We start from the raw sequence: 24,788 nt of genomic DNA on the forward strand, positions 1-24,788 counted from the left end.
AAGAAATCATTCAGTGTGCTTCTTAATGTTGACACCTAAAAGAAGGTGCCAATAAGACTTGTCCTGAAACAACATGAAGTGCCTCGGGACTTTGCTGATGTTGACACAGTAAAGAACCACAGCAGAGGGTTTCTCCATTTATTGTGGCAATATAAATATACAACAAAACATAACTGGGCAGAAAAGGGCGGAGAAGACAAAGAATAACAAAATGACACAACTTTCCTTTGGCAAAATGCTCTGTGCTAAAACCTTGTATACATATGTATATTTATGTATATATTATATATGTGTATATATATATGTAGGTGTATAGATATACAGAGGCTCTGAATGGGTTTTCCCGCTGATAGGTGCACAGAAAACTGGTGGCAGCGAGTGGCAGAGCAATGGGACTAATGACCGGAGTAGATGGTAATAATACAAAGCTTCAGTAAAATGCTACGATGGCACTACCGTTACTGCCCTTTTAATGGCAGTATTAGAAAAAAAAAAAGACTGATAATAGCAATGGTACATCTAAATATTCCAATGCTGTTGCAGTGACAGCGCTACATCGAAGCACGCAGAAACCGGGAGAGTAAAAGTGAGAGTCACGGGACCGGCTGTATAAATGGGCCCGCAAAGCCCCCAGAAAATGGCACACATTCACACCTGGTGTGTTGCTGATATAAAGGCCTTGCACGGAGAGAAACTAGGGCACCAGAATACTGAACTTGGGCTCCGAATGCGTACAACACTTATATATGCTTGCGCAAAAAATGCGGAATGCATTTGCATGTCATCTGCAAGCATTCCACTGGGACCTCATATTATCTTTCAGTTTCACAGACGTCAAGTAAAGACAAACGACCAAAATGTGTCCAGGAAGCTAGCATTTTTTTAGTTTTGGTTCGTTGCATGAGTTTGCATTTATATTTTTTTTTCACCTGGATTGTTTTGCATGGAGCAGCAGGAACAAAAAATTTAGCTGGGGCTTAGCTTTAGTTAAACCCGGTAGGTTGCGTAAGTAAAGCCGATTTAGCTTCTCTTTCTGTTCTCTCTTCTTTTTCTGCGGCGTGGCGTGGCTACTGACCGGGTTTCTGACAGCTTGAAGAGGAGCCCCACCTGCGGTCGCTCTAATGGTCAAATGTGGCTAGCGGCTGGGTTTATGTGACATGCTGAAACCTGGCGTAGTAAAGTCAAGCAAACAGGTTCGTGCTGGTAACCACTAAAGTCTAGACATTGCCACACTCAAGAGCTTTGCACTTGGTTTAAGCACAAATTAGAAAAAAAGTGAGAAATGTGAGGACTGAATGCATTTTGCATATCACCGCTGAAAGAGCTCAAGAATGCAAACACAACGGCAAAACCTGCCGGGAGCAATTGGGCAATGCTGAGCAGAGTTTATTCACCTGGCAGACCATTGCCTACATCACAAATTTCCTTTCCGAGTGTGAGTAGAGAATAGAAACTGCGTGTAAATATAATAAAAATGACACTGCCTATTAGAAAATACGGTAACCACTAAAAGCTTTACATCTTTGGGATCGCTACACGTATACCACAGCTTCGGGCTGCAATGCAAGCTGTTGCAAGGGTAAAAATGCAAGGTTTTCAGTAGATGTACCATCTGCATAGAACTGTGTTTAGAACAGATCACAGAGTATGTTTGTGTGTGTTGCATACTGGATATCAATAAAAGTTAAATATTACAGCTGGAGTTGCATACATGAAAAGCATGGAAGAAGCAATGGGAGGATATGCATATTACACAGTAATAGGAGGCTACAATATGTTGCATGCAATGATTTGGCAGTTGGGCAATTCGCTACTACCAGAAAACCAGTTGTTTTGCAAAATTACTGGTGATGCGAACATAGAAAAGTGCCCATTATGGAGAATGCAAGCTTACTGGCCCATTTCAGCTTGCAGCTGTACGGGTCATTCAATACTAACTGACGCAGGTATAACTATTTTTGCAGCCTAAGCCGCTGAGCCATTTGCATTCAGACTTCATGCGGATCTGGCATCTGGTTGTGTACTATGTGCGGTACCACTTTTGATGTTAGCCGGCATAACCATAATTTGTCTCAAGTAGAACTATGGTGCCTGCAGTGAAACTAGACAAAACCGGGCCAGCCTACCCAGCCAGCTGCAATCTGTATTGGCACACACCGTTAACATAGCCCGTACTTTACATGACAAATTTTGTACCTGTGCAACAGATTACACTGGAGACACCTGTATCAAATTATCATAATCATCAAGGTCATATGATGTTTCAGGTTTTGATAATGGCAAAGGCATATGTATCACCAATTTGAACTTGTCTTAAAAGGTAATATTTAGCAAAAAAATGTCCCCATAAAGTGTGCACGAGCCAGATATTCAGGCTACAGAAGCATTTGAGGTCATATCCAAAAACTATACAACAATTTCTATATTGCAAAGTGCAGCATAAGTGGCAATAGCATGGTCCGTTGAATGCGAGAACTTTGGGATCGGGCTTCACAGTGAAAGGTATGGCTGCATAGATGTGCTAGCTATGGCGATGAAGACTTCAGTGCTGTGTTTTCTTTTATTGCGGGCAGACCGGGTTGTCGTTTTCCACTCAAAACAAATGTGCCGCCAACACAATTGCACGGGAGATCAACAAACAACGTACACGTCTGAAGGAAAAAGAAAACTGCACCAAAGCAACAAAATTCAGGCATACTTAATGTCATTCCCAGTGGCAATCGCTCTTAAATTAGTCTTTGAGACCGACGACAAAACTTGTGTCTAGTAAGCCTGCCCTTACTAGAGACTTAAAAAGACATAAGGCTGTGGACGAATTTAGAACCCGAGCGTTTCAGCTATAGAGGTTAAGAAGAAACTATAAGTCTTAGCCTGTGGGCAAAAAAATAAGAAAACAAGCCATGACGGCACCTCACTGTGCCTGTGGGAAAAGATTGCCACTTTCTAAGATTTACAGAGATACCCGCTTATTTGCCTACAAATCAAGTCATTTGCATACAGCTGTGTGCATTAGTGAGCAGCCTGCAGCAGCAGTTAGTATATTCCCCACTGGACTGTCCATAGCATGGAATGGAGATTTGATAGTTGCAAACAGTAGCAAAATTATGCAATTCCGCTCATATGGCACTCAACATTGACATGACTTTTGTGACAGATCATCACTAACAAAAACAAAAAAGTGACTATGTAACAACTTGTACGCAATGCAAACAGATGTTTTTTTTTCTTTTTTTCCGCTCTAAGTTTCCATAATTTTGCCCCGTTGCAACCTTCAGCATTAAAAGTAACAAAAACTGTGAAAATGCAAGACATGACAGACTTGCCAGAGTGTGGTCAAGTAAAAAAAATGGCCACAGACAAAACAAACATCCTAACACTCCTTAAAAAAAAAGAAGCAAAAACAAACAAAAAAGAAGAGAAAGAGAGAGAAAAATAAACGCGTGCTTTGGCTTCAATAGAATCGTGTTCCCGACTGACTAGTGTACTGGTGACGTTGAACACTCTGCCCCGAAAATGCGCCATTCACTTGACGGGACACTGACACAACTGGCTGCCCTGTCACGAGTGACCCAGAGAGTGTAGCCCGTGGAATCACATTGGTCTGGACGTAGAACTTGTCGTCGTTGTAACTGCTGCCTGCAGACACAGTTCCCTTATTGCTGCCATGCTCCAGGTGCTTTTGGAAAGCCTGCTGTGAGATGTGTGTGTAGCCCTGCCCTTGTGACGATGAGACAGAGGTGGGGGCCACGATTCCATGCTGCTTCAATGTCAGCTCTGTAGCCGTTGCTGGGTGTGGAGTAAATTGTGATGCATATGTGCCAGCACTGTAAATGGTCGGCACAGTCGAGTCGGCACCCGGCACTATATGATGAGTGGCATAATACACCGGTGTCTGCTGGGTGCCTGAAGTGACTACAGCTGGATAAGGGACCAGTTTGGGACCATATGCAGTGACCTGCGCCTTGTAAGTGAACTGGGTAGGCTGGTAGCCAGTCTGGGCATGCGATGGCAAGGGTGGTGACGGTGACAGGGGTCGCTTTAAGGAGTTGGAGTGGGTCCTAATAGCACTGCTGGGCTGTGGACTGGTCATCTTGTAAAGGACGGGTGCGCGACCTAGGTTCTGGATGTACACCGGCTGGGCTTGGCCACCAGCACCCACAATACCCAAGGCCTGGTGGTTGGCATAGGCTTGGTTCGTGGCTGCTGCGTGAGCTGCGGCAATTTCATGGGCTTCCTTGTCTAGTGCTCGGCGACGAGTGTCGTCTTCGTGGAGGACTTTCTTGAGTTGCATGAAAAGCTGGTGTTTCTCATCCTTCAACTCTTTGAGCTTTTTCTCAGACTGAGTTACCTGCGCAGGAGATATTAAAAACTACATGCAAGACCGTCCTCCCAGCGTACACTAAATTAAGGAAAGCTGATTCAGTTGTTATTAATGTGCGGATACAAAGCAACGAACGTTTCCCGCACTGCGGGATCTAGTTCCCGACAAAAGCATCAGAAGAATTATGGAACAAAAATTACAGGAAATGATTTTCAAGGCTACTATCAAAAATTCCTTGCGTCGTTTTCTTAACATGCCGCGCGCCCGCTAGATAAACTTTCCATACACTGTCATGCATAAACGAAAAAAGAAAAAAAAAATCTAGCACGAAGGACTCGAGCATTACAAGAGCATTGAAGGACTCTAGCATTACTTTCGGAAGTTGCAGTGTGGAAGTGTAAACACATTCGATTTCTACCTAACGGTAGTTATAACAACTGTAGCTCTCGTTCAGTACCATAGCCCGCGTAAAGCAGCCTCTCGACTAGTGCGAGATCAGCAGTACAAGATTAAAGGGAATAGGGGAGGTGTCGCTGTTGATAACGGACGGTTTAGACTTTTCCGAGCGAAACGGACGCCAAGTCGATAAAATCGTCGCCAGTGTCTTACCTGGTCCTTTATTTCCTCGAGCGTCATGGCATCCTGTTTGCGCTTCAGTTCTTGCTCACGCCGCAGTCTCTCGATTGCTTCGTCAGCTTCTTGTTCTTGTTTCTTGCGTTCGCGTTCGCGCATAATGTGGCTTTTCAAAGCCGCCCACATCTGCAGGCTCATCTTGGGTCGTTCGAGTAGCGCCGGCATCTCACCCGGACGTGCTTTCGTTCCTTATGCGAAGAAAATTTAAACTACGTGCTATTCAGAGTACTACGTGAAGAACGGAGAGAGCTCCCGTTCTCCATCGTCCTTTACAGGGCAGCCATGTTGTAAACAAAAGTGTAAACGTAAACAACTGTTTTCCTTTTTTTTTTTTTTTCTGTAAAAGGAAGAAAAAAGGAACACGTTTACATTTGCAACAAGATATGCTTAAAGTTAAGCCATCATTTTTTACCGCGGCTGAATAATTTTGGATGCAAACTCAAGGGGTTGAAAGCAAATTATATTTAACATAATCCAGATTTTCTGTCCCTCTCTCTCGATCAATGATGATGATAACGCTATTTGTGATCGTTTCGGTTGAGCGATCCACGTGGTTTCGAGCTGATGGGTCGCTGAGGTCGGTGCGTGCGTGATTTAACGGTGTTTTCTTTCCAGATGCCCGCGTTTTAGGCGCGTAAGTGCTTGCAGCGCAGTAAATTTAGCGTTGCACGCCATTTCACGGTGCAAACACAAACATGCGACCGCATCGCTGCCGTGGGGGCAACCTGTGATCCTGTGCCCGTTTACAGGTCGAGCCGTATTTAGCTCCGTCAGTGTTTTTCCGGGATGGAGCTCGAAGATTTCGCTTTTATCACTAGCTGCTGCAGTGACGATGCCAGCGACTTCGTTAGTCTCCTTGAAAAGCTGGGGACCTGTTGGCGCCGCATTTCGAGTGTGTCCGGCGGTGACCGTGTTAACGGCAGTGGTGATGTGGCGGCGGCCTTGCCCGATGATTCCCTCGTTCGAACCACTTGTCTCGTACTCCAGGATGCCTGCCGCCGCGCTGAACGTGGCTGGGTGCCCAGCAATCAACGTTACTCCGACAGTCTGCGCAGTCTTCTCCAATCCATCGCGCCAGTGTTTTCCCGCCTCCTTGCCGACCCTCACGCCAGCTCCGGTGCTCAGCGCTCGCCGCTTCCTGCCAGCCTTGGTGGCTTTGCGCCGCTCCTCCTTGAATCCGCACTGAGGCTTGGAGATGATGAATTCAAGGCTGTTTGTGACGAAATGCTCCGCTCCGTGGAAGCGTACCTCTCTATGGTCATCAACGACACCGTTGACCCGTCATTTCCACCTCTGAACCTGTGCTTTGAGTGCTGTAAAGCTTTAGTTAGGAGCGCCAAACTTAGATCCGCAGACAATTTGTCTGAGCTCATGCTACGTGCTCTCAAAATAGGTAAACCGGAAATAGCATCGCACATAATTGCTCTGTACGTGCCTGAGCTTGCAGCCTCGAGAAAGGACGAAATCCAGTCGTTTATCAGAAGAGTATTGGAAATGGTGCGTTCGTTTTTCGACGCCACTGGTGTGGGATACCTCGAAGAAAAGCACACTGGGGGATTCTCGATCCTTTGTGGTGTGGCTCAGTACCTGCGACAGACTGTACTGAAACAAAAAGACAGTGCCGTTTTCTGTGATGACGTGTTTTGGGAGATCATTCAACATGGCCTGGTGCATCCAGACTCACTGACGCGGAAGAGGTCTATGTACATCATGAAACATGTCTTGGATGCATGCTGTGATGAGGAGGTGTCGCTGTCTGGTCGTATTTTCTCCTGGAATCCAGGTCTTGCGGCTGAGCTGATGACCATCTGGCAAGAGCTCTTTGTGGTTTTGGAAGTGCTTGAAGAAAAGCAGGTTTGTGTGATTTCGGTGCCTGGTTTATTAGGTTGACGTGTAGAACCATGACTGTTGCATGTGCCAGCACATGCTGGTTTCGGAATTTTCAGGCTAAAAGTGGGGTGAAAAAAAAAAAAAAGCGCATAAGATAGTACACAATAATACTCTAGACCTAAAATAATCAACTCACTTTGATTAGCATGTTAATTACGTTCTGCAAGGTTCGCCGCCATGTAGATAATAGTAATATTTAATCACTTATGCGAAACTCTAGTTCATTAAGGTCACACGTACATCATTCCTTCATAGCCGTCAATCGCATTTAATAATGGAGCGCAGTGGAAATGCTGCTCCATTCTGCTCCAAACCAGTTTAATCGACGGTGTGCCTTCAAGTTTAGCACAACATGGAGTTTTGCCGCACATTGGGCCATTGTGTGGCCTACAGAAAATGTTTGCTTTGATCAAGTTCAATTAAGTTACAGGGAGAAGCACAGCAGAGCGGTGGCATGCTTCTTGGTCAAAACAATGGCAGCACACCGATGGCAGAGTTATAATGCATCTAGCATGGAACCTAATGTATACAAAAATTCCGTAAAATAGAAAAGCATAGAGAATAACAAATTTGCAAGCACATTTAAAGCCGCAAGTGATTGGAAGGACATAATTGTGAAAAAATGTTATGCGCATCTGACATAGGACCTTCTTTCAGCCTTTTGAATCGCCATTGGTGAGAGAAGTGAGAGCAAAGCAGTCGCCTTAGACTACCTTGTGATGTTAGAAAACTTGTACAATAGCAAAGAACTACACAAGTTGTTCTAATGGTCCAGCTATGAAAGCAAGACAAGTAGGTACTTCATTGAGCCTCTTGGTAACACACGTCAAGCCTATGCCAGACAAAACCATGCTTAAATTGTTACGGGGGTGATGCCACAGAGGTGGTTTCAATCACTAGAAATGTTCTCAATAGTGTTGGAAAGCCATACAGGGCCTATAGGTTGCTCAGGCAAAAACATTAAGAGCCACTGGCAGAAGACTGTGAAGTAAAGAATCAGAAGGAGGGAGATAGCTACACTTGAGTGCAATGTATCCTTCCCGAATACACTACTAACCAGTGTTCAGGAATTTTTAGCACAGGCATAGGATCAAAAATGTCTCTCCTCCAGTTATGGTCTGACTGCTTCGTGATCTAAATCATCTGCTGCAAATAATCACCCTGATGCTGATCATCAACAACTCTTTCTTTATTTACTCTCTAGCCCCATGTTGTGAAGCCTATGCTAGCGAAGTTTGCAGCATTCTTGGAGCGGTTTGAAGGCTTGCCGATGATTCACGTGTCTTGGGTACTGCTTGTGTTCAACCGTATGCTGACTCACGAAAGTCGGACTCTGGTGAAGTGGGCAATCGCCAAGTTCACGAGTTCACCGGCCTTGATTAGACTGATGTTCGACAACGACATGGAGAAGGTGAGGGTCACAAAGTCTCACTGTGTAGACACTTGCGATCTTGTATGAAGTATTGTCCTTTCTGTAAATGCGTTCCTTTACTCTGTTTTGTAGCGAAAGCTACACTGCGGTAGGTTTTCAAGACCTCGGGTGGCCGCAGCTACGCCGTGAAGAGGCGTAGCTATGGCCTCCCCATAAAAAAGTCAGCCTGCCATGACATTTGAATTCACGTTATTCCTATGCCACGGGCAGGAGCTGCCAAGTCGGGTCGCTCCTTTCAGATGGGAGGGTGATATCAGAACCAGCCTTTCAGAACGGTTTGCATTCTCATTACCCCTATGACACGCAAGCACATCCATATGGCTTGGTTGAAGCGTGACTTTATATGTGGGTTGGTAGCTCACGATCTTGCGTTATACCCTTCAAGGATGAGCTTAAGTGTTCTTAATACTGTAGCACCTTAAACTGATAGGGCGTGATAGGGAAATAATGTAGCAGGCCAAAGAAGTTTCTGCCGTTGCTTTCGCAATTAAACTAGGGTTAACCAGAGTTAAACCACAACTAATTTTTTTCTCTTACGATACTTTTTTTTTTTTGCAGTTCATCTTTGGACCGCTCGTAAAGTCTTTGAATGACTGTGCCATCTTTTCGAGGTGTGTTGCCTTGCGCTCTCTGTGCATTTTCTGATCTTTGTTACCTGTTGGGTTTCTGATGATGAATCCTTCATTCTCACCAGTTCCCAGATATTTTTTTTGTTTAATTATTTAAGGGGGTATAATTTAGATTCTGTTTTAATCTAAACCTTGAGTCAGTTATGAAATAAACTGAGCTAGCTTTTCTGGGCTTTGTGAGAAGCCAGGTATATGAAAAATGAAAATTGCTGCGCACTCTCACCTAAGCAGCCTAGAATGAAATGTTTATATCTGCACTTGTATGTGAAGCTCACATGTGGCATTTACAGGGGTGGAAGTGCTGCTCTATTTGCTCCATTCTGCTCCATACTACTCCAAAATGCAATATTGCTCCAAAACTGCTCCAAACTGGCTGCCTCGAGGTTTTGCCATCAAATTTAGCTGAAAACGGGAACAATGCAACAGCACTGGGGGCAAAGATATAACGCATATTGCACTGGGCTTAACACAGATCAAATTTTTGTAAAAGAGGGAAGCATGGAGCATAATAATTATTTGCTCACAAGTAAATTTATTATGAGCCACTGGCAATTGGAATTGCAAAAAAAAAATAAAATGCACTGTCCATGTGACATAGCACCTCCTCCCAGCAGCAAGTGAGGCAGATAGCGCAGACTGCTGTGAGCCATTAGGAAAGTTATATGACTGCAAAAACTGCATGAGTTATTCTAATGGCTTTGCTGTGATAACAAGACTTCACCATTGAGCCTCTTTGTCAATGACAAGCTTGTCAGGCTTACGGCACATAAAATCAGACTTGAAGCAATATGCATTGGTATGCCAAAGGTGTCAATCACTAGGAAGCTTCTCAGGAGTGTTGGGAAGCCTTACAGGGCATATGCCGAGATGTTAAAATTGAGCCCCAGCTATGCTCAAGCAAATAATGATGAACTATGGGCAGGGGGCAGTGAAGTAAAAAAGCTAAAGGATGAAAAGGCTGCCCATCAGTGCCATCTATCGTTCCTGAAGGCACTACTGACCAGTGCTCAGGAAATTATCAGTACAGACATAGGATCGAAAAGGATAAGCACAAGATATAGAGCGCAAATGTCGAGTTCGTTAATCTAAACTCTAAATTACTGGCACTGCTTGAGCACATCGAAATCGTAGACTCAACATTTGAAGTCAAAATAAGCAAACGCTTTAGACCAGAGTAGGTGCTCAGTTATGAAACGCGCCAGTAAGCGTTCCGTTTGCTGCTAGTCTGTTCCAAGTTCTCGCTAAGGTCGGCCTGTGTTATATATCTTTACATGCTTTGGCTGCTTGTCTTGTCAGAGATGAATGCGAAATTGGAAAGGAATTGAACTTGTATAAAAGCATAAAAAGGAATGAGATAAGATTTTCTATTTCATGATGAGAAAACTGCAATTATCAAAGGCGTTTGACCTTAGAAACTTGCTCCAAATCATAATTCAAATGCTCCAAATCTCTCGTTTTGCTGCTCCATAGCTGCTACTAAATGGCCCTATTACTGCTCCCAAAGCTGCTCCAAAATGCTCGAGCCTGCCTCCACCCCTGCATTTAGTGCGGTACAGAAATTCGGTATACGCATTGCATGTATTTTCAGGGTGCTTGCATAGCGCGCACCGCATCAGACCAAATTCACTAAAAGTTTTCACAGGGCCGCCATTGCCACGGCAGGTACCGGTAGTTGCTTTAATTTATTCTACGCGGCAACTGTGCTTAATAGAGGAGGCGGTGATGGAGTATGAAAAGATGTGGTAATGTGTCCATCATTATTAAACTGTTATAACAAAGTTATGAGTGGTCTTTTTACCTTATCTTAATGTGAAAAAATAGTAAATCTGAGCTCTACAGCATTCACTTCCTAACTTACAATTTCGAAATGTCACCCACTTTATGGCGTACCAGGAAAAGCTGTGATGGATGAAACTATCTTGGAAAGTCGCAGTGTGTCCATATTGAGTGGTAGTCTCAAGGATAATTGAAGCTTAACAGCAGTAGTAAACTGGTGACAACTAGAGGCATCATTGAATAGCTGTGTACATATGCGGTGACTGTTATATGCCCCCTTTTGGTATCTTTAGTACTTGTGGGTTGGTGCAATTATGTCAACGTCTGTGGTGAGAGCAGACACAGTCAAGTCATTCTGCTTTGTCTAGGAGTCAGTGTTCGCCACCTGTGTCATTTTTGTTTCTTCAAATAATTCCTTATCCTGTCTGTATTTCTTCTTTAGGGAAGAGACCGATCCACTGGGGTCTCCAGCACCTGTGTCAAAGAGCCTCAACACTTTTTTCAAGCTTTGTAAGGACTTGTTAGGAACGCCCGAAAAACTTGGTATGTAGGCTAGGCCTGATGTTTTTGTCTTTGTATTAACTTTTGGTATGGTGGCTTTTTTGGTTTCATCCATTGGCAAAAACTGAGTGTGAGAATTCTGGAAAGGCATGGATGGAGAATGCCCTAGAGATATTGCCTTGTACATGAAAATTTGAAGTTATAAGAAACCTAGCTAAGTTTTACGGTGATGTGCTTGAATCTAAAGTGACGTTTTTCACAACAGCTCATTCGGTAGCTGGAGCACTTCACAGAAAATATGGAGCTTGTAGTTTAGGTTGCCATTAGTGGTTAGTGGCTTTCCGTCTGCATTTTTCACCACTGTTATTCATTTATTTATTTAATGATATTAAGCTTCTGATATTTTTTGCTTTCTATCAATTCATTGCGCCTTGCCAAATTGAAATGTTAGCAGCTTGTGATTATTTTAGTGAGTGCCGCTCTGTTACTCAACATAAGCTTTCAGTCCCTCCCCCCTCCCCCTCGTTCCCACCCTTCTCAACACCCACTCTCCCGCCTCTCCCCCTCTTGTATTCGCCTCCTTCTTGCTATCGCAAGCTGGCTCTGAAATGTCGGGGTCCTCTAAAATAAAAAAGTGATGGTTGGAAAATTTTTAAGTTTCACTCAGTTACCAATCTAATCAGGCAGGCAATAGTACTGTCAAAATGATTAGCTTTTGTGCTCACGTTCACTGGAGAATAATGTAGGTCCGATACAGTGGAGATTGGGCATGCATACAAAAGGTCATCTAGCTGGATGTCAAACAGTACAGTCACATAGATGCAGGTTGGCTGATAGAGAAAATTTCATACTGTTGTTTTGTAATGATCTTAGTTACGTATAATTGTATGCTACAGTCTTCATTGGTGGGTTGTGAAAGAGAGGCATCTTAGTACTTAGTTAATGTATGGTAAAGCAGCCTTATTTTTGTTTTGCATCTGTTGCAGGAGATTTCCTAGGGAAGTTTTTTTCAGCTCTGTCAAAGCAATCCTGGAACGGAGTTTCACTCATGTACATCAGCTGTGCTCTCGTCGGCCTCGAGAAGCAACCTGTGCTGGACGATGCTGCACTAGTCAGTATTGGGTACGTCAGTCACCTTTGAATCCGCTCTTTGAGTTGGTGCGCTGTCATCTCTTGTAACAAGGCATTGTTTGTTTTCCAGTCAAGTGATTGTTGACATACAGCGGTTCCAGGAACCTGTATTGCGGGCAGCTGCACAGTGTTATTTATTGGTCGTCTGCCTTCGGCTTCTTGATCCGGTAAGAATAATAGACTCTTTCTTTGTTCACCATCATGTTTATTACATTGACATCTTGACAACCAAACTTGACAAACTTGACCAATCGGGTGACCCGAGGTGAGGGTGAAAACAACACTTCCAAAACGAATGCGAACTCAGAATAATGCGGACCCTGTCCTATATTAATGTAGCTTTGACAAGATGCTGTCTATTTAATGAGAAGGACTTTTAAAATGCACTAACTCATTGATTCTACCATGACTAAGCTCAGTGTGAGAATCTTGTTTGCTATGACATCAGATATTGCAACTGCATGTATCTCTTGTAGCACATCTTTGTGTCTCTTTGTTGTTGGATTGTTTCATTAATCTGGCATCAACAAGAGCGCATGTATTTGGTGTCTGGTAGTCTGATACTGTCTGATGGGAAAGTTGATGGAGGAGGGGTCATCTGTGTGTACTACTAGCCTCAATCCCTTCTCTTTGGGCTTTCCTTTATTTTCCCGCAGACCAAAGTAACTTACGAGCAACTTTCGGCGTTCCTTGGTCGCTTTGAGAGTGAAGAGGTCATGATGCGGGGCTCTGCTCAGTGGAAGGTGACAGTGTCTGCCCTCCGCGACCTGCTGCTGACGGAAGACTCTGAGGAATCGGACCGCCGACTCAAGGATGGGACCAGCCTCCTGGCTCACTCAGTTAAGGACCTTATCGAGGCCAGTTGTAAGTGACGCTACGTGATCAGCACTCCAGCGAGGACGCCTCCATGACGGGCCTTGGGCATGTCTGGCACACATCGCAGGAGTTGCTTCTCTCTTTTCTTTGGGCTGCACTCTTCAGTTTGGTGATGGGTGTTTGTGTCATAAATGTAAACCTCCCTTGTAAAAGAAAAATAGTCACTTGCCTCCTGCAGAACAAACCTTTCGGGATTTGGACTCTCTATTGTTGATGCTGACCAAATGGTAGCAACGAAATGCGATTAGCTGATGGTGCTGGTCGATTGCACTATGTACTATACTCGGCAGGTTTGCAGTCTGTCAGTGCACCTTGGCTGGATAGCGAATGACACATTTTCAAAAAGCATGGGGCAAGCACTGTTTTCTAAAAAGACGGCATTGTGTAGTCACTGCTGTAGGCTTGACAGCCTGCTTTCTTTCACCACTTTGATGGTGCCTCCGGGTTATGGCTTTGCTTTGTTATTTGCAATCCATTAGCAACATGCCATTGCTGTTTCCAGTGGATTTGTTCTATAGGTAGTAATTGTATGCTGGCTCCTTATATCCCTTATATATTCCTTATATCTTTTATACCCTGCATCTGTGCAGATTGGAGTTTTCAAAAAAAAGACAGCACGTAGTAGAGTGGCCTGCTTTGGTCTGCTTATCCAGAAGTAAAAATAGCAGGACAGAATAATACAGGATATAATTATGGGTGAATAGTTTGCTGCATTCATAGGCTGTCTCACGTACATACTAACTGCCTCGTCTAGCAGCAAACTGTTTCTTTCAATCAGTTTTTTTTGTTGCATTCATAGCATTGAACCCAGCGTGCGAACTTATTCCTCATTGCAAGAAACAGCTGGCATTACAGGAAACAGTTTCTTTGTGAAATAATTATTCATTCAGTTTTTATTTTTAATCAATCTTTGGCCACATTTTAAATGTCACATCTCTTGATTGTAATAGCTTTTTCTTGTGCGTGTTGCAACCATTTCTGCACGGAATAGGGAAAGATATGCAGCACTGGAAGGTATAAAGACTCTGATGTTGAGTAAAATATGGGGTGTTCCATTTATATCAATATGGACATTTAACGCGGCAGCATTAGATGTCACGTTTGGCAAAAAAAAACAAAAAACGGTGTCATAGTTATTTGTCATGTTATGTTGAGAATGTCTGGATTGATCGAGAGGATCCTAACATCATATGAAATATGATAAATTGTGACACAAAGTTGCAGCATAACCCAAATATTATAACATGCAATAATTTGAAGTAAATTAGTTGAGCTGAAAAGAAAACGGGAATTTAACCTGTGATCCTTGGGTTGCAAGGCAGACAGGCCACCAAGGCATGCTTGTTTGACCTGGCAATAGGGAGGCCTTGTGGTAAATGAAAAAAATGAAAATAAAACAACACTGTCCGTGTTTGTAAAGTGGCATGAGAAGGGCACCCCAGAGGACTGAAGCGGCCCAGTAACTCTTTTGAGTTATGTCGTCGAGGTGGAGTGTAACTGTCCCCTGAATTTTTTTGCGAAAATGCTGCGATAGCTCCAAGGTACTGGTTTTGAAGTTTAGCACTGTTAAGCATATTTGTGGTTGTTGATGTTAACCTGTCCTAATTATTCTGCATTGAATGACATGGGCTCAGTTCAAACTCTGCATAAGTCACACAGTTTTTTCGAATAATTTCAAATTTGAATGATCAACAGTTGTAGTTACTGCCCATCTTTTGTGGGGTCGATCCACGGTTGATGTGTCCTGTTCCAATGTCTGTCTTCCCTCCTGCCGCATCCAGGTCCGAGCGCACTGGCAAACATGACGTGTGTGCGTAGACTGGCCCGGATGGCGGTGCTGTTCCACGACGCGCGACTGCTGTGCGATGATGTCACGTGGGAGAAGCTCCTTGAGGGCAGCATCACGATACTGAGCGCGGCAGGCAACAGGCCATATCTGGCGCGGCATCACTCACTGAGGGCCGCTCAGCTCTTTATCGCACTCCACCACGAAGCGAGGCCCCTGAACGATGATAGTAAGCCGCCTTTTCGTGGGCTTTGGATTATTTTTTTTCTTTCTTGTGTACATTAAGCATTGCTTGTTTGTCAGTGTATGCTCTTCTTACATTTTTTCATTTCTTAATGCATTCATCCTCGGTAACATTTGCTAGGCTCCAGATGGGAAAGTAGCAACGACAGTAATGTTGCAAGGTTGATTTAAAATGCCGTAAGAGACTACGCAAGTTTGGACACAGTTCTATGATATTCGAATTCTAGAAATTCATAGAGTTAGTCTTTGCGAGAATTTGAGTGTAATTAAATAGCTTTACGGGGCACCTATAATTTACAAACAGTTTTTAAAGAGTGCTCCAAGCAACGAGCTCGCAACCAATTATGGCGATACTACCTTATGCCACCTCCTTCCCCATGACGTCCCGAAAGCCCCTGTGATGACATCGGGGCTTGCAGGTAGTGCCCGCTCATTGGACGCTGCCAAATGACGCAGGCGGAGACGAATGCAGCGGGATGTCGTCGCGACTTTTTTTTTTTTTTTCATTTTTTCTTGCTCGCCCAAGAGTGGGGTCTGAGTTGGCGGGGTAGAGGAGGGGAATCATTTTCAATCGCCGATGTGCTTGGCGCTAATGAAGCTAGCTTTGAAATTTTTGCTTGGTGGAGAGGATTGATGGGACACCTAGTATTGCTCGTGCAAATTTTCTAGTACGGGATGTCACTTCATTCTCGGCTGTCTTTCTGCCTCACTGGGGCATCTGATTTGCTATTTCCTTGTGCAGTGTGGCCTTTGCAGTTTGTGTTGACTTCCCTTTTCCCATTTTTTTTTTCTGCGCCGTTCTAGCATCACTGCAAGAAGAACTGCTTTTGCTGCTGGTGCCCCGGTCTGAGGACATGCACGAGTATGTTTACAAGATGGCCTTTGGAGCTATCAACAATGTGAGACTCTTGTCTTTTCTGGCCTCTTTGAACCTTGTATGTAATGTAAATTGATTGCCATTTAAAAGAGCTGAACCGCACCACTACAGGAGGGTAGTGTGCAAAACTCTCGTTGCAAATTAGTGTGTAATTGCAAATATAGAAGAACACGAGGCAACGTATACTAGACCATTGTAATGGAGTATTTGTCTTTTCTTTTGTCTATTTTGGTGATATTGTGCAGTAACTAGGTGTGCTGTGTAATGGAAGCATTAAGGCAATAAATTCTCGTTTCGCTGATGAATGAGTACGTGTTACAGCATAGCTCCACTTAGAATTATAAGTGGACAAAATGATATATGAAATGCTTATTCTTTTAGGAAGCACCGAGTAATTTTTCATAGAATTGAATTGGCGACAAAGGTGCTGTTTGTCAGCTGGATGCGTTTAATTTTGGCAGTGGTTAAGACATGCCTTGGTGGCAATTCATACTATGCTGGGTATATATCTACAATAACAACAGCCCTTTCCGTTTTTGTTTATTAATGGTGCAGCCTACGTCAGTATTATGTGTGCTAGTTAATTTGCAGTTATTGTGCCCGCTAAGGATGTCCAGCACCATTCAAACTAAAACCACAAGAGTGGTGAGATTTTGTTCATGATTGTATACTCGTTCAGGGAGCGAGCTCAGTTTTTGCATTTTCCTGCTTATTGTCTTGCTATCGCAAATATTTTGCAAAATTGTCTTTGGCAGCTGGATGACTTTGAAGAGACGCAAGTGCATTACGAGTTCTTGAACATCCTTGCTGGAGAGCGGGAATTCAACTCCCTTTTCTACCAGTTTATCAACGAGGGTTTGGAGACGTGTAGGGAGCAGTTGGTGCTGTCAAAGGTGAGCTTGCATATGCAGGTACTTTTGACTGAAGTTGTCTGTTTTGTGTTAATTAGTTATATTAAAAAAATTATTATTAGTCTTTAGTCACTAGCGGTAGCAATTATGGGTCTAGAGGTCTGGTTTCTGTACAAAAAAAGATTATGGAGGTTTAAGCATCGCTTGAACCTAGTAATAGAGCAAAAGCTGTGTGTGTTGCAGCGAATTTTTGTGCGGACACCTGGATTTAAGCCGCTGTCACAGCGTTTGAACGAACCTTTTGTCCTACCAACTTGCTGCTGTCGTTCGCCTCTACCAACTACTGAGTTATATCTGTCTTTTTCTTTTTTTCTTCCTTTTCGTCGTTTTTTTTTTTGTCTTTTCCCTCCTTCTTTTCCTTCTCCTTGTTTTTCTTTTTCTTCAACTGTCACATGATATAGTCCGCAACAGTTGAAGAAAAAGAGTACCACGCCGACAGCTTAAAAACCTAGCGAAGTGTAGCTTTCGCTGCGAAAGTAGGTGTCTGGGAGGGAGGAGGGATGGTAGCCTGTTTGAATTCTGGCTGTGGATGCAAAGGTTGTGATTTTAGTGCCTACAGGTGATGCACTGTTCCCTGTCCTTTCTGTTGTGGACACAGTGGGAGTAAAGCCACTTTTCCGGCACAGTTTGAATTATAAGTTTGTCATCACTTTGTTTGTTGTCCGTGATGTCCGGCGAGAGATTTTGATTGTCTGTTGATAATGCTGGTACTTATCGGCATCTTTTCTACCAAAAGTTGCAGTCGGAGAATGGAGCTTCAACTGCAGGGCTTTCAATTTATGTGAACTCTTAAGGTGTGGGCCCGAGATATTACTTTGCTTTTGCTTCTCTATTTTTTTTTTCCCGTACAGTACATGTTCTTACATTTACAAGCGCGCATTGGAGTGATGCAGGCGCTTTTGTTTCCACCGAGCGTGTTTATTTTCTGCTTTCCCGTGTTTTTTTGCACCCGTGCTTCACGGGTATTGGTTGGCCGCAATCTGTACCGTGTGCATTTCAGACGTCCGCAGTGGTGTCAGTGGACACGGTGCCATACTGGAGATTCCTCTGCTGGGTGCTGAAGCGCTTCCCTCGGAAAACCAACGAAGTGGAAGCGCTGCTTCTGGAAGTGGTGGCAAGAGGAGGCATTGCAGTGCCAATCGCAAAGCCCGACTCTTGGATGTACGTGCACCGCAGCTGCTGTAATAAATTGAACCTCCGGGTTAGATTTAAAACAATAATTTAGGCTTAGCACCCTTCGGTGAGATTCAGTAATGTAAATGAAGGTGTTCATCTTCTTTCTTCACATGCTTTTACCATTCGGTTTGCCCTGAGCTGTTTCGTATGTATGTCTACTATCGTGCCACACCTAGCCACAACGTTTTCTGCTTCAGTATGTGCTTGCTCTGTACTTAATTTAGTAGTATTAGATGCAGTTGAGATGTTTGCTTTTTTTTTTTTCGTTTGATTTTGGCTCTGCATGAACTTTTTTTTTTTGTAATGCGCGTTCATGTTTTTGCAGTATTCAGGACCGAGTTGTCAAGTCCCGTTGGGTGGCGTTCACTTCGGCGGTGACAGAACTGGTGTGGGAGAGTGTCTCGAAAATTGCCCTTTCCACTGATGAGCTCTGCAACAAGCTCATTGCGGAGGCAGTTGAAGCTCTGGAAACAGCCTCACAGAAGTCGTGCCTTCATATCATGCGGGCCGTGTCGCACGCCCTTTCTCTGGTGAGTGCAGCTAACTCTAGTTTATGCCACATGCAGTTATGCCACATGCAGAAAGGCATAATGAAGAAAATGTTGATCAGTGTAGCGTGCAGTGCCAAACAATTTAAAGTTGTCACTACCACACGACTTCACACACACTTCAAGTGGTTCATATATGAGACATTGCCAATAATATGGCCGCATAGTGCTGAAAAGTGTGTTTGTGACTTGCATGTTTATGTCATCTGAAGCAACTTAGGATAATGTTGAGAGAATTTGAAGCTCAACATACTGTGCGCAAAGTACTCTGGTCAGGGAATTCTGCAAATTTTTATGTACTGTATTCATATTACTGAGCTCTACTGTACATCTGCCCAAATGTTTAACTGCCGTGCACGATGATCGCTTTTTTTGTGCTCCTGCGCCTTTGGGCGAACAAAATTAGCTGGAAGGTTAAAGATTAAGTAAAGGCTTGGTAGGCTCTTACTTGTACTTGGATGTTTCGCAGGTTAGCTTCCCTGTGACACTCAGAATCACAGAAAGTGCGGCCATCACGCATGCCATTTAAAGATTTGGCCGGCTGTACTTCGGTTACCACTTCCGTGCGGTGCTCAGCTGATCATCTTTTTGTTTGCCCAGCATTATCTAATCGTGCTTTCCTAATCCTGAGTAGTTTTCAGTCGTGTGTAGCCTTGCTTTGAGTAGGAGAAAGACGATTTTCACACTTGTGTTCATTACATTCCAGGTCAAGTCCATAGATGCCGACCTCCTCTCCAAGTGCCTTAAAGCGTGCTGGCAGAGCTGTAAGGACTTGAAAAAAAGCGACATATTCCGAGTTGCGGTGGCTGTGTTCATCGGTTTTGCTTTCCAGCCATCTTTACTCCAGGTGGACCATGGATCCCTGTTGAGTCACGTGGGTTGCCATTTGGTGTTTTAAATTTTTGATGGCGGCATACAGAGAAATGTTCCCAATTCTCAAGCAGTGGTACAATGGAGGGATGACTCTTTGCAGTCAACCATTCTAGATTTCCACAGAAACACCTTACATCTGCTATTAACTAATTGAAAACTGTGCTTTATATGAAGCAACCATCTTTTACAATTCTACATGTTAACAACTGAGATGTTTTTGTTTTTTATGCTTCCTTAATGAATTTCGTTCACAAAAAGCATCGTTTCTGATCCGGCTTGCAGACGCCATCACAGAATGTAAACAAACATAACGATGCTTTCGTTCACAACCTGGGCTGTTGTTTTCTTGTAATATATGAATAACTCAATTGATTTATAAGTTTAAATTTAACGGCAAGAAAATTTTCAGCCGGTAGTGAATAGTATCAAATGTGATGGTCACATGCACTACGGGTCATCTTTCAGTAATTTGTGACGTCATCACTTTCTCGTGCACAAGTCTCATGTGCTTCGCATTCTGTTTGTCGCAGTATCTCGAGGAGTTACTAGAGCTTGGAGAAGTGATGCCGGGCGTCTTCTGTAACCTCGTTGCAAGGCTCATAGGCGTCTGGAAGGGCTGCATGCCACTCATGGAAGACTACCTCGGTGTCATGGTTAAGGCGCTCACGTACGGGCCTATTTACCGCAAGGACCAACGGTGGGTGGCGCTTTTCGTTCAGCTTGTCGTCACTTTTTTGCATTCAGTGCAGTCTTTCCAAAGATGGCATCCTCTGTTCTTTCTAATTAGTCTTAAGGAGGAGCAGAAACTTATCTTAAAAAAAAAAAAATAGTGATTTCATAGATTATGTTGAGCAGTAATACTATTGAGCACCGATTATAGTGGTCACGACTGAAATCTTAACAATTTTCGAAGTGAGGCCATACATAGCATGTTAAGTTAAGTGAACGATGTGTTCCTGCAACGTGTGGTGCCAATACTTGGATGAGGTGGTTACATTGGTGTACTGCATGTTCTCGCAGGATCGTGTTTGACGCTGAGGCCTTCGTAACGGCACAGGGTTGGGCCCTCTCCGTTAATCAGCTGCTCAGAAGGTAGGAAGTTTTTTTTCTTTTTTTTTTTCATTTTTAGAAAAATGTAAAAAATTAAAAAAATTGCCTTTTTTTAATATTTGACTATACCAAACATGCAGTAGTCGTTGAACTTCTTGACCTTTAATTTGGTCTGACGGTTAGCTTTTTATTTCAGTAATCAGAAAAGCCTTGACAGCAGACTACTTTGTGCCACAGAAGAATTGTGTGCGATGGTTACTGCAGACTTGAGTTGTATCTAACTATGTAATAATATTTTTAACCGTGTCTGCACTAATGGACTAACTGCTTTTGTTGTTTGTCGTTCAGGGTGTTAGTACCAAAATGTAACTTACAGAGCAAACAAAGAACTCTTTTAACAGGAATGTCGGATGGCTTTTGAAAATGCAGTTCAGTAAAAATCAACAGGGAAACCTTTAGCGTCACCTGTTATTATTCCTACCTGACCATGTTATGTTCACTTGACTTTATTCAACTATTTCTTTTTTTTTTTATGAATCAGCTTATAGTATATTTTAAGCAGCTATGAGTTGCCTTCACACACGCAACTTCCTATCATTTGCGTTCTATTCCAGGCATGCCATATTTGTTTTTGTACTTTCTGGGTGCGTTGTAGTGAGTACATTATAAAAAGCTCAGCACATCACGTTTCATGTTTGCTGTCAGTACTGATGACTGTGCTTGGTTAGGCTAACCAAAGCAAGATTTGGTTAGGATCTCACCATATGCATAGGACATTTGAAAATGCTGCTTTTCTGGCAAATCATTTTCAACCTGCTTCATCTCTTCCCCTTTTCTCTCTCTCTTCTCTCCCATTCAAGTGAACACCAGGCTGATGTAGAAGTTCGGGCACTGGGAATCGCCTTTTTGATTCAGCTGAGCCCCGGTGATAGTGGTTGCACCCAGATGGCAGCCAAACTGTCACAGGCTTTGGTGCAGTACGACCGGGAGGTCTCCTCGGCACGGAAGCGTTACTTTGGCAATTCGGCCATCCACCGGCTAAAAAACAGGGTGTGGCAGGCTCAGCTGTGCCTCCTGCACCTCTTGACGGAGGCGAGTTGTTTTCAAAGCTTTCAAGTTGATGAGCCGGCTTTTGGCATTAGTGCTGGAGCTGTTGTAGGAAACTTTTTCCCCAATGTGTTTGTCTATTAAGGCGAAAGCCTTTATTGCCTCATCAAGCAAAAGTGTCACGCTTTTGCGGCGGCTCTGATTGGTCGAGACGGGATGACATCATAGAGGTCTCGATCAATCACAAAGCACCACCACAGTATGCACGAATTCGTGCCTTATATGGCCATATGCCAATCAATAATAAATTACTAATTATTCACTAATTATTGATTAATTACTAATTAATGACTATCAATGTATCACCAGGTATTACTTAGTTACTAATGGCTAATTCATGATCAAATAATTAATTACTAATTAATGTCGCACACCTGGTAAAATAAACCACACAACAGTAAACATAGAACAACTGCAAAAATACGAGTGCGATCTCGTCGCTGCCAAGCAGAATTCACTGAATAAATGCACTCGTAGAATGTGAAAGAGTAGTCGCTCGCTTTACTCATAGCAGCAATCATCGCTACATGCGCAACAGTCGCGCAGCAAAATGCAGCACTCAGGCTTTCGCCTTTCATCACTTTAGTTGCCAAAGTGTCGTCGAATTTTATTCTTCATAATTCAGTCTCCATGGCTTATAAAACTGTGAGTGTTGCAGCTGTTTGCCTCCGAACCATGTTTATACTCTGCCTATATTCCGGGTTGTAAATTACAGAACCGCATCAGACCTTTCTCTGGTAATATTTTAGTGGTGTGAAGTGGGGGGGGGGGGGGGGAGTGTTCATTAATTGATGTAACGTTTAATCCGACACCATAGGTGCAGTCTTCTTTTATTTTATAATTTTCCTGTTTCTTTAGGACACGTTTGAGACTCTGCTTGAGCATGTGTTTGAAGAGCTTGTGGAAGACAGTCAGCAGCCATCGATTCGCTGCTTGCTGGAATGGACAGCTGTCTCTATTTTGCTGCGCACTCCCCGTCTGCGTACCAGGCTGATTCCTGCCATGCAGAAGGTGAGCATGCTCGGACCCCCTCACTGTACTTCAATGGCTTGTTCAGTGTCACCTGTACATTATGACACTGTGTTTCCTGCAGCTGTCAGTGGTGTGGTGGGATTCGAGCGCAGGCAGAAATGCCTCCTTGATTTGAAGGGTACGTTTATTTTGCCGGGTGCAAACTGGTGCAGGTGCAAGTTGCGGGTGCAGGTTACAGGTGCAGGTTACAGGTGCAGGTTACAGGTGCAGTTTGCAGTTGCAGATGGGGAGCTCACTTATAGCCTTGACACTTTCACATGCTGACTGTTCTGCAGTCAGCATCAGAGTGGCTCTCGATTAATGCAACGCAAGACCTCAGTGAACACCACTGAGGCAACTAAGGAGCTCTGGGAAGCAGGGCTAGGAATAATGAAAGTTGCATTGATCAGAGAGAAAAGAAAGAAAGGGTCTGACCAGAACCCTTTGCTTGTTCATGCGCGAGTTTTGCACAGAGGTGGCGTTGGGTGGTCAGTTTTGTTTTATGCTAGGTTTGGGTGGTCTACTGGCAAGATTTGGTTAGATTAGAGATCCCTATTGCGTGACAACAGGGAGCCGTACCGGTGGGCTTTCACAACAGCACTGGTAACGCCATTTCATGCTTAGTGGAAAAACAAGCACTTTATCGAGGAGGCCCTGGGGGAAAGTCAAAGGGTGGGGTTGCATGCAAACAGTGTTAACTTTTTCCAATATATTCAATAAATACATATTTACAAAGTAGTCAAGAACCAACCGTCAAACCGTTCACCCCTCCCCATCTTGTGTTTCTCCACTCGTACACTGTTCAAGACAAGTGTCCGTTCACTCTTACTAGCACTCATTGGTGTTGTGCCCGTTCTTGTCTCAAAACAGGCAGGTTCTGACAGGACAGGAAGCGTCTGCTCTTTCCTGGCCATCATCGTCCACCTGTGCGCGTGCCTTGATCCCGAGAGTGAGCTGGAGTCACACCTGCTGGAATATCTTCCTGCTGTCCTACCTTGGAGCATGGGACAGCACTTCAATGCAAGGGTGTACGCACAGGTATGTTGTGCATTTCTGCAATTTATATATATATTGAGAGGGGGTTGCATAACCAGGTGTTTAGGGTTGTTCGGTAAGCTGCAGTGTTAACCGTGTCTCACAAGAGAAGAAGGCTGATACATTTGCTGATAGGTATATCGCATAGTTTTATTGGAGGATATTTGAATCTGCTGCAGCCTGTTAGAGTAGAACACCACAGATTCCTGCTTTCACCTGTAATCTTTGGTAGCTTCTGGTTGACTCCTGTCTGTGAAAACCAGTAAGTTTGGAATTTAAATGATACTGGCAGAAATTTTCAGGGTTGTAACAGGTGTAGCTAATGGTCCCCAGGTGTATAGATATTTTTTCTCTTCAAGCAGGAACACTGGTTGAAACCTGTGGTACAAGCTAAGCTAAATTTACTTGCAAACTCTTTGCCCCCCCTAGGTGGCCAAAGTGGCCTTATTTGTGAAGGCTAGTGTGACATAATATAATGGTTCGTTACGAAAGATTTGTGAACTGCCACTTGCTGACAACTACAGTAGAATCTCCGTGATACGAATCTCAACGAGGTCATGAAAAAATTAGCATCGTCCAAAAATTTGTATCATAAAAGCGAACAATGATCAGCATGCAAAAGCATGAAAAGGCATTCACGAAGATCTCTTTATGACAATGTCAGTGTCTGGGACATGTGCCACCACTCAGTCATGACACTGATGATGTGCAAGCTATGAGGTTTGTGTGTACCTCTGCTCACTGCTCGTAGTATGCACCGCACGACTGCAGATCGCGACGTTGGTGACGTGGGCCGCCGGTGCGTACCATGTGACTGGCGATAGCGGGTTGTCAATGTGCAGGCATCGCTTAGTTGTAGTGCGGAAGAGTGGTGGGGGACCACCTCCATTTTTGCCCTTTCTAAACGCTAGCACTCCAGCCAGGGGAAAGTTATGAATTTGGTTCATCCTAAAATTTTGTCAACCGTGATCATGTTATCAAG

General features: G+C 43.8%; 2 protein-coding genes across 2 annotated transcripts in view; one reads left to right on the plus strand and one right to left on the minus strand.

Annotated features, from left to right (window-relative positions):
* Positions 1-485: 485 nt before the first annotated feature.
* LOC146176450 (uncharacterized) lies at positions 486-5,256 on the minus strand. Its single transcript, XM_084582792.1, has 2 exons — positions 4,931-5,256; positions 486-4,348 (listed from the first exon to the last, which is right to left on the minus strand). The coding sequence occupies exons 1-2, from the start codon at positions 5,117-5,119 to the stop codon at positions 3,452-3,454; spliced, it is 1,086 nt and encodes a 361-aa protein (XP_084438918.1). The 5' UTR covers positions 5,120-5,256; the 3' UTR covers positions 486-3,451.
* A 210-nt stretch (positions 5,257-5,466) lies between these two features.
* Positions 5,467-24,788, plus strand: part of LOC146176451 (tRNA (guanosine(18)-2'-O)-methyltransferase TARBP1) — a 32,495-nt gene continuing 13,173 nt past the window's right edge. The window contains exons 1-18 of the mRNA XM_084582796.1: positions 5,467-6,808; positions 8,049-8,255; positions 8,835-8,887; positions 11,124-11,224; positions 12,169-12,304; positions 12,384-12,480; positions 12,970-13,177; positions 14,971-15,204; positions 16,023-16,117; positions 16,851-16,988; positions 18,007-18,167; positions 18,508-18,712; positions 19,437-19,604; positions 20,134-20,300; positions 20,624-20,695; positions 21,514-21,745; positions 22,619-22,771; positions 23,642-23,809. Of these exons, the coding sequence (XP_084438922.1) occupies positions 5,741-6,808; positions 8,049-8,255; positions 8,835-8,887; positions 11,124-11,224; positions 12,169-12,304; positions 12,384-12,480; positions 12,970-13,177; positions 14,971-15,204; positions 16,023-16,117; positions 16,851-16,988; positions 18,007-18,167; positions 18,508-18,712; positions 19,437-19,604; positions 20,134-20,300; positions 20,624-20,695; positions 21,514-21,745; positions 22,619-22,771; positions 23,642-23,809 (3,663 nt within the window). The 5' untranslated portion in view covers positions 5,467-5,740. The remainder of the gene's footprint in view (positions 6,809-8,048; positions 8,256-8,834; positions 8,888-11,123; positions 11,225-12,168; positions 12,305-12,383; positions 12,481-12,969; positions 13,178-14,970; positions 15,205-16,022; positions 16,118-16,850; positions 16,989-18,006; positions 18,168-18,507; positions 18,713-19,436; positions 19,605-20,133; positions 20,301-20,623; positions 20,696-21,513; positions 21,746-22,618; positions 22,772-23,641; positions 23,810-24,788) is intronic.

The sequence above is a fragment of the Amblyomma maculatum genome, chromosome 10 (assembly GCF_055883805.1).
Source record: "Amblyomma maculatum isolate TAMU_Amacu chromosome 10, ASM5588380v1, whole genome shotgun sequence".
Taxonomy (NCBI): domain Eukaryota; kingdom Metazoa; phylum Arthropoda; class Arachnida; order Ixodida; family Ixodidae; genus Amblyomma; species Amblyomma maculatum.

Coding starts and splice junctions, on each gene's coding strand:
- LOC146176450 (XM_084582792.1), bottom strand. CDS start 5,119: ATGCCGGCGCTACTCGAACGACCCAAGATGAGCCTGCAGATGTGGGCG. Junction 4,349..4,930: donor TCGAGGAAATAAAGGACCAG/GTAAGACACTGG, acceptor TCTCCTGCGCAG/GTAACTCAGTCTGAGAAAAA.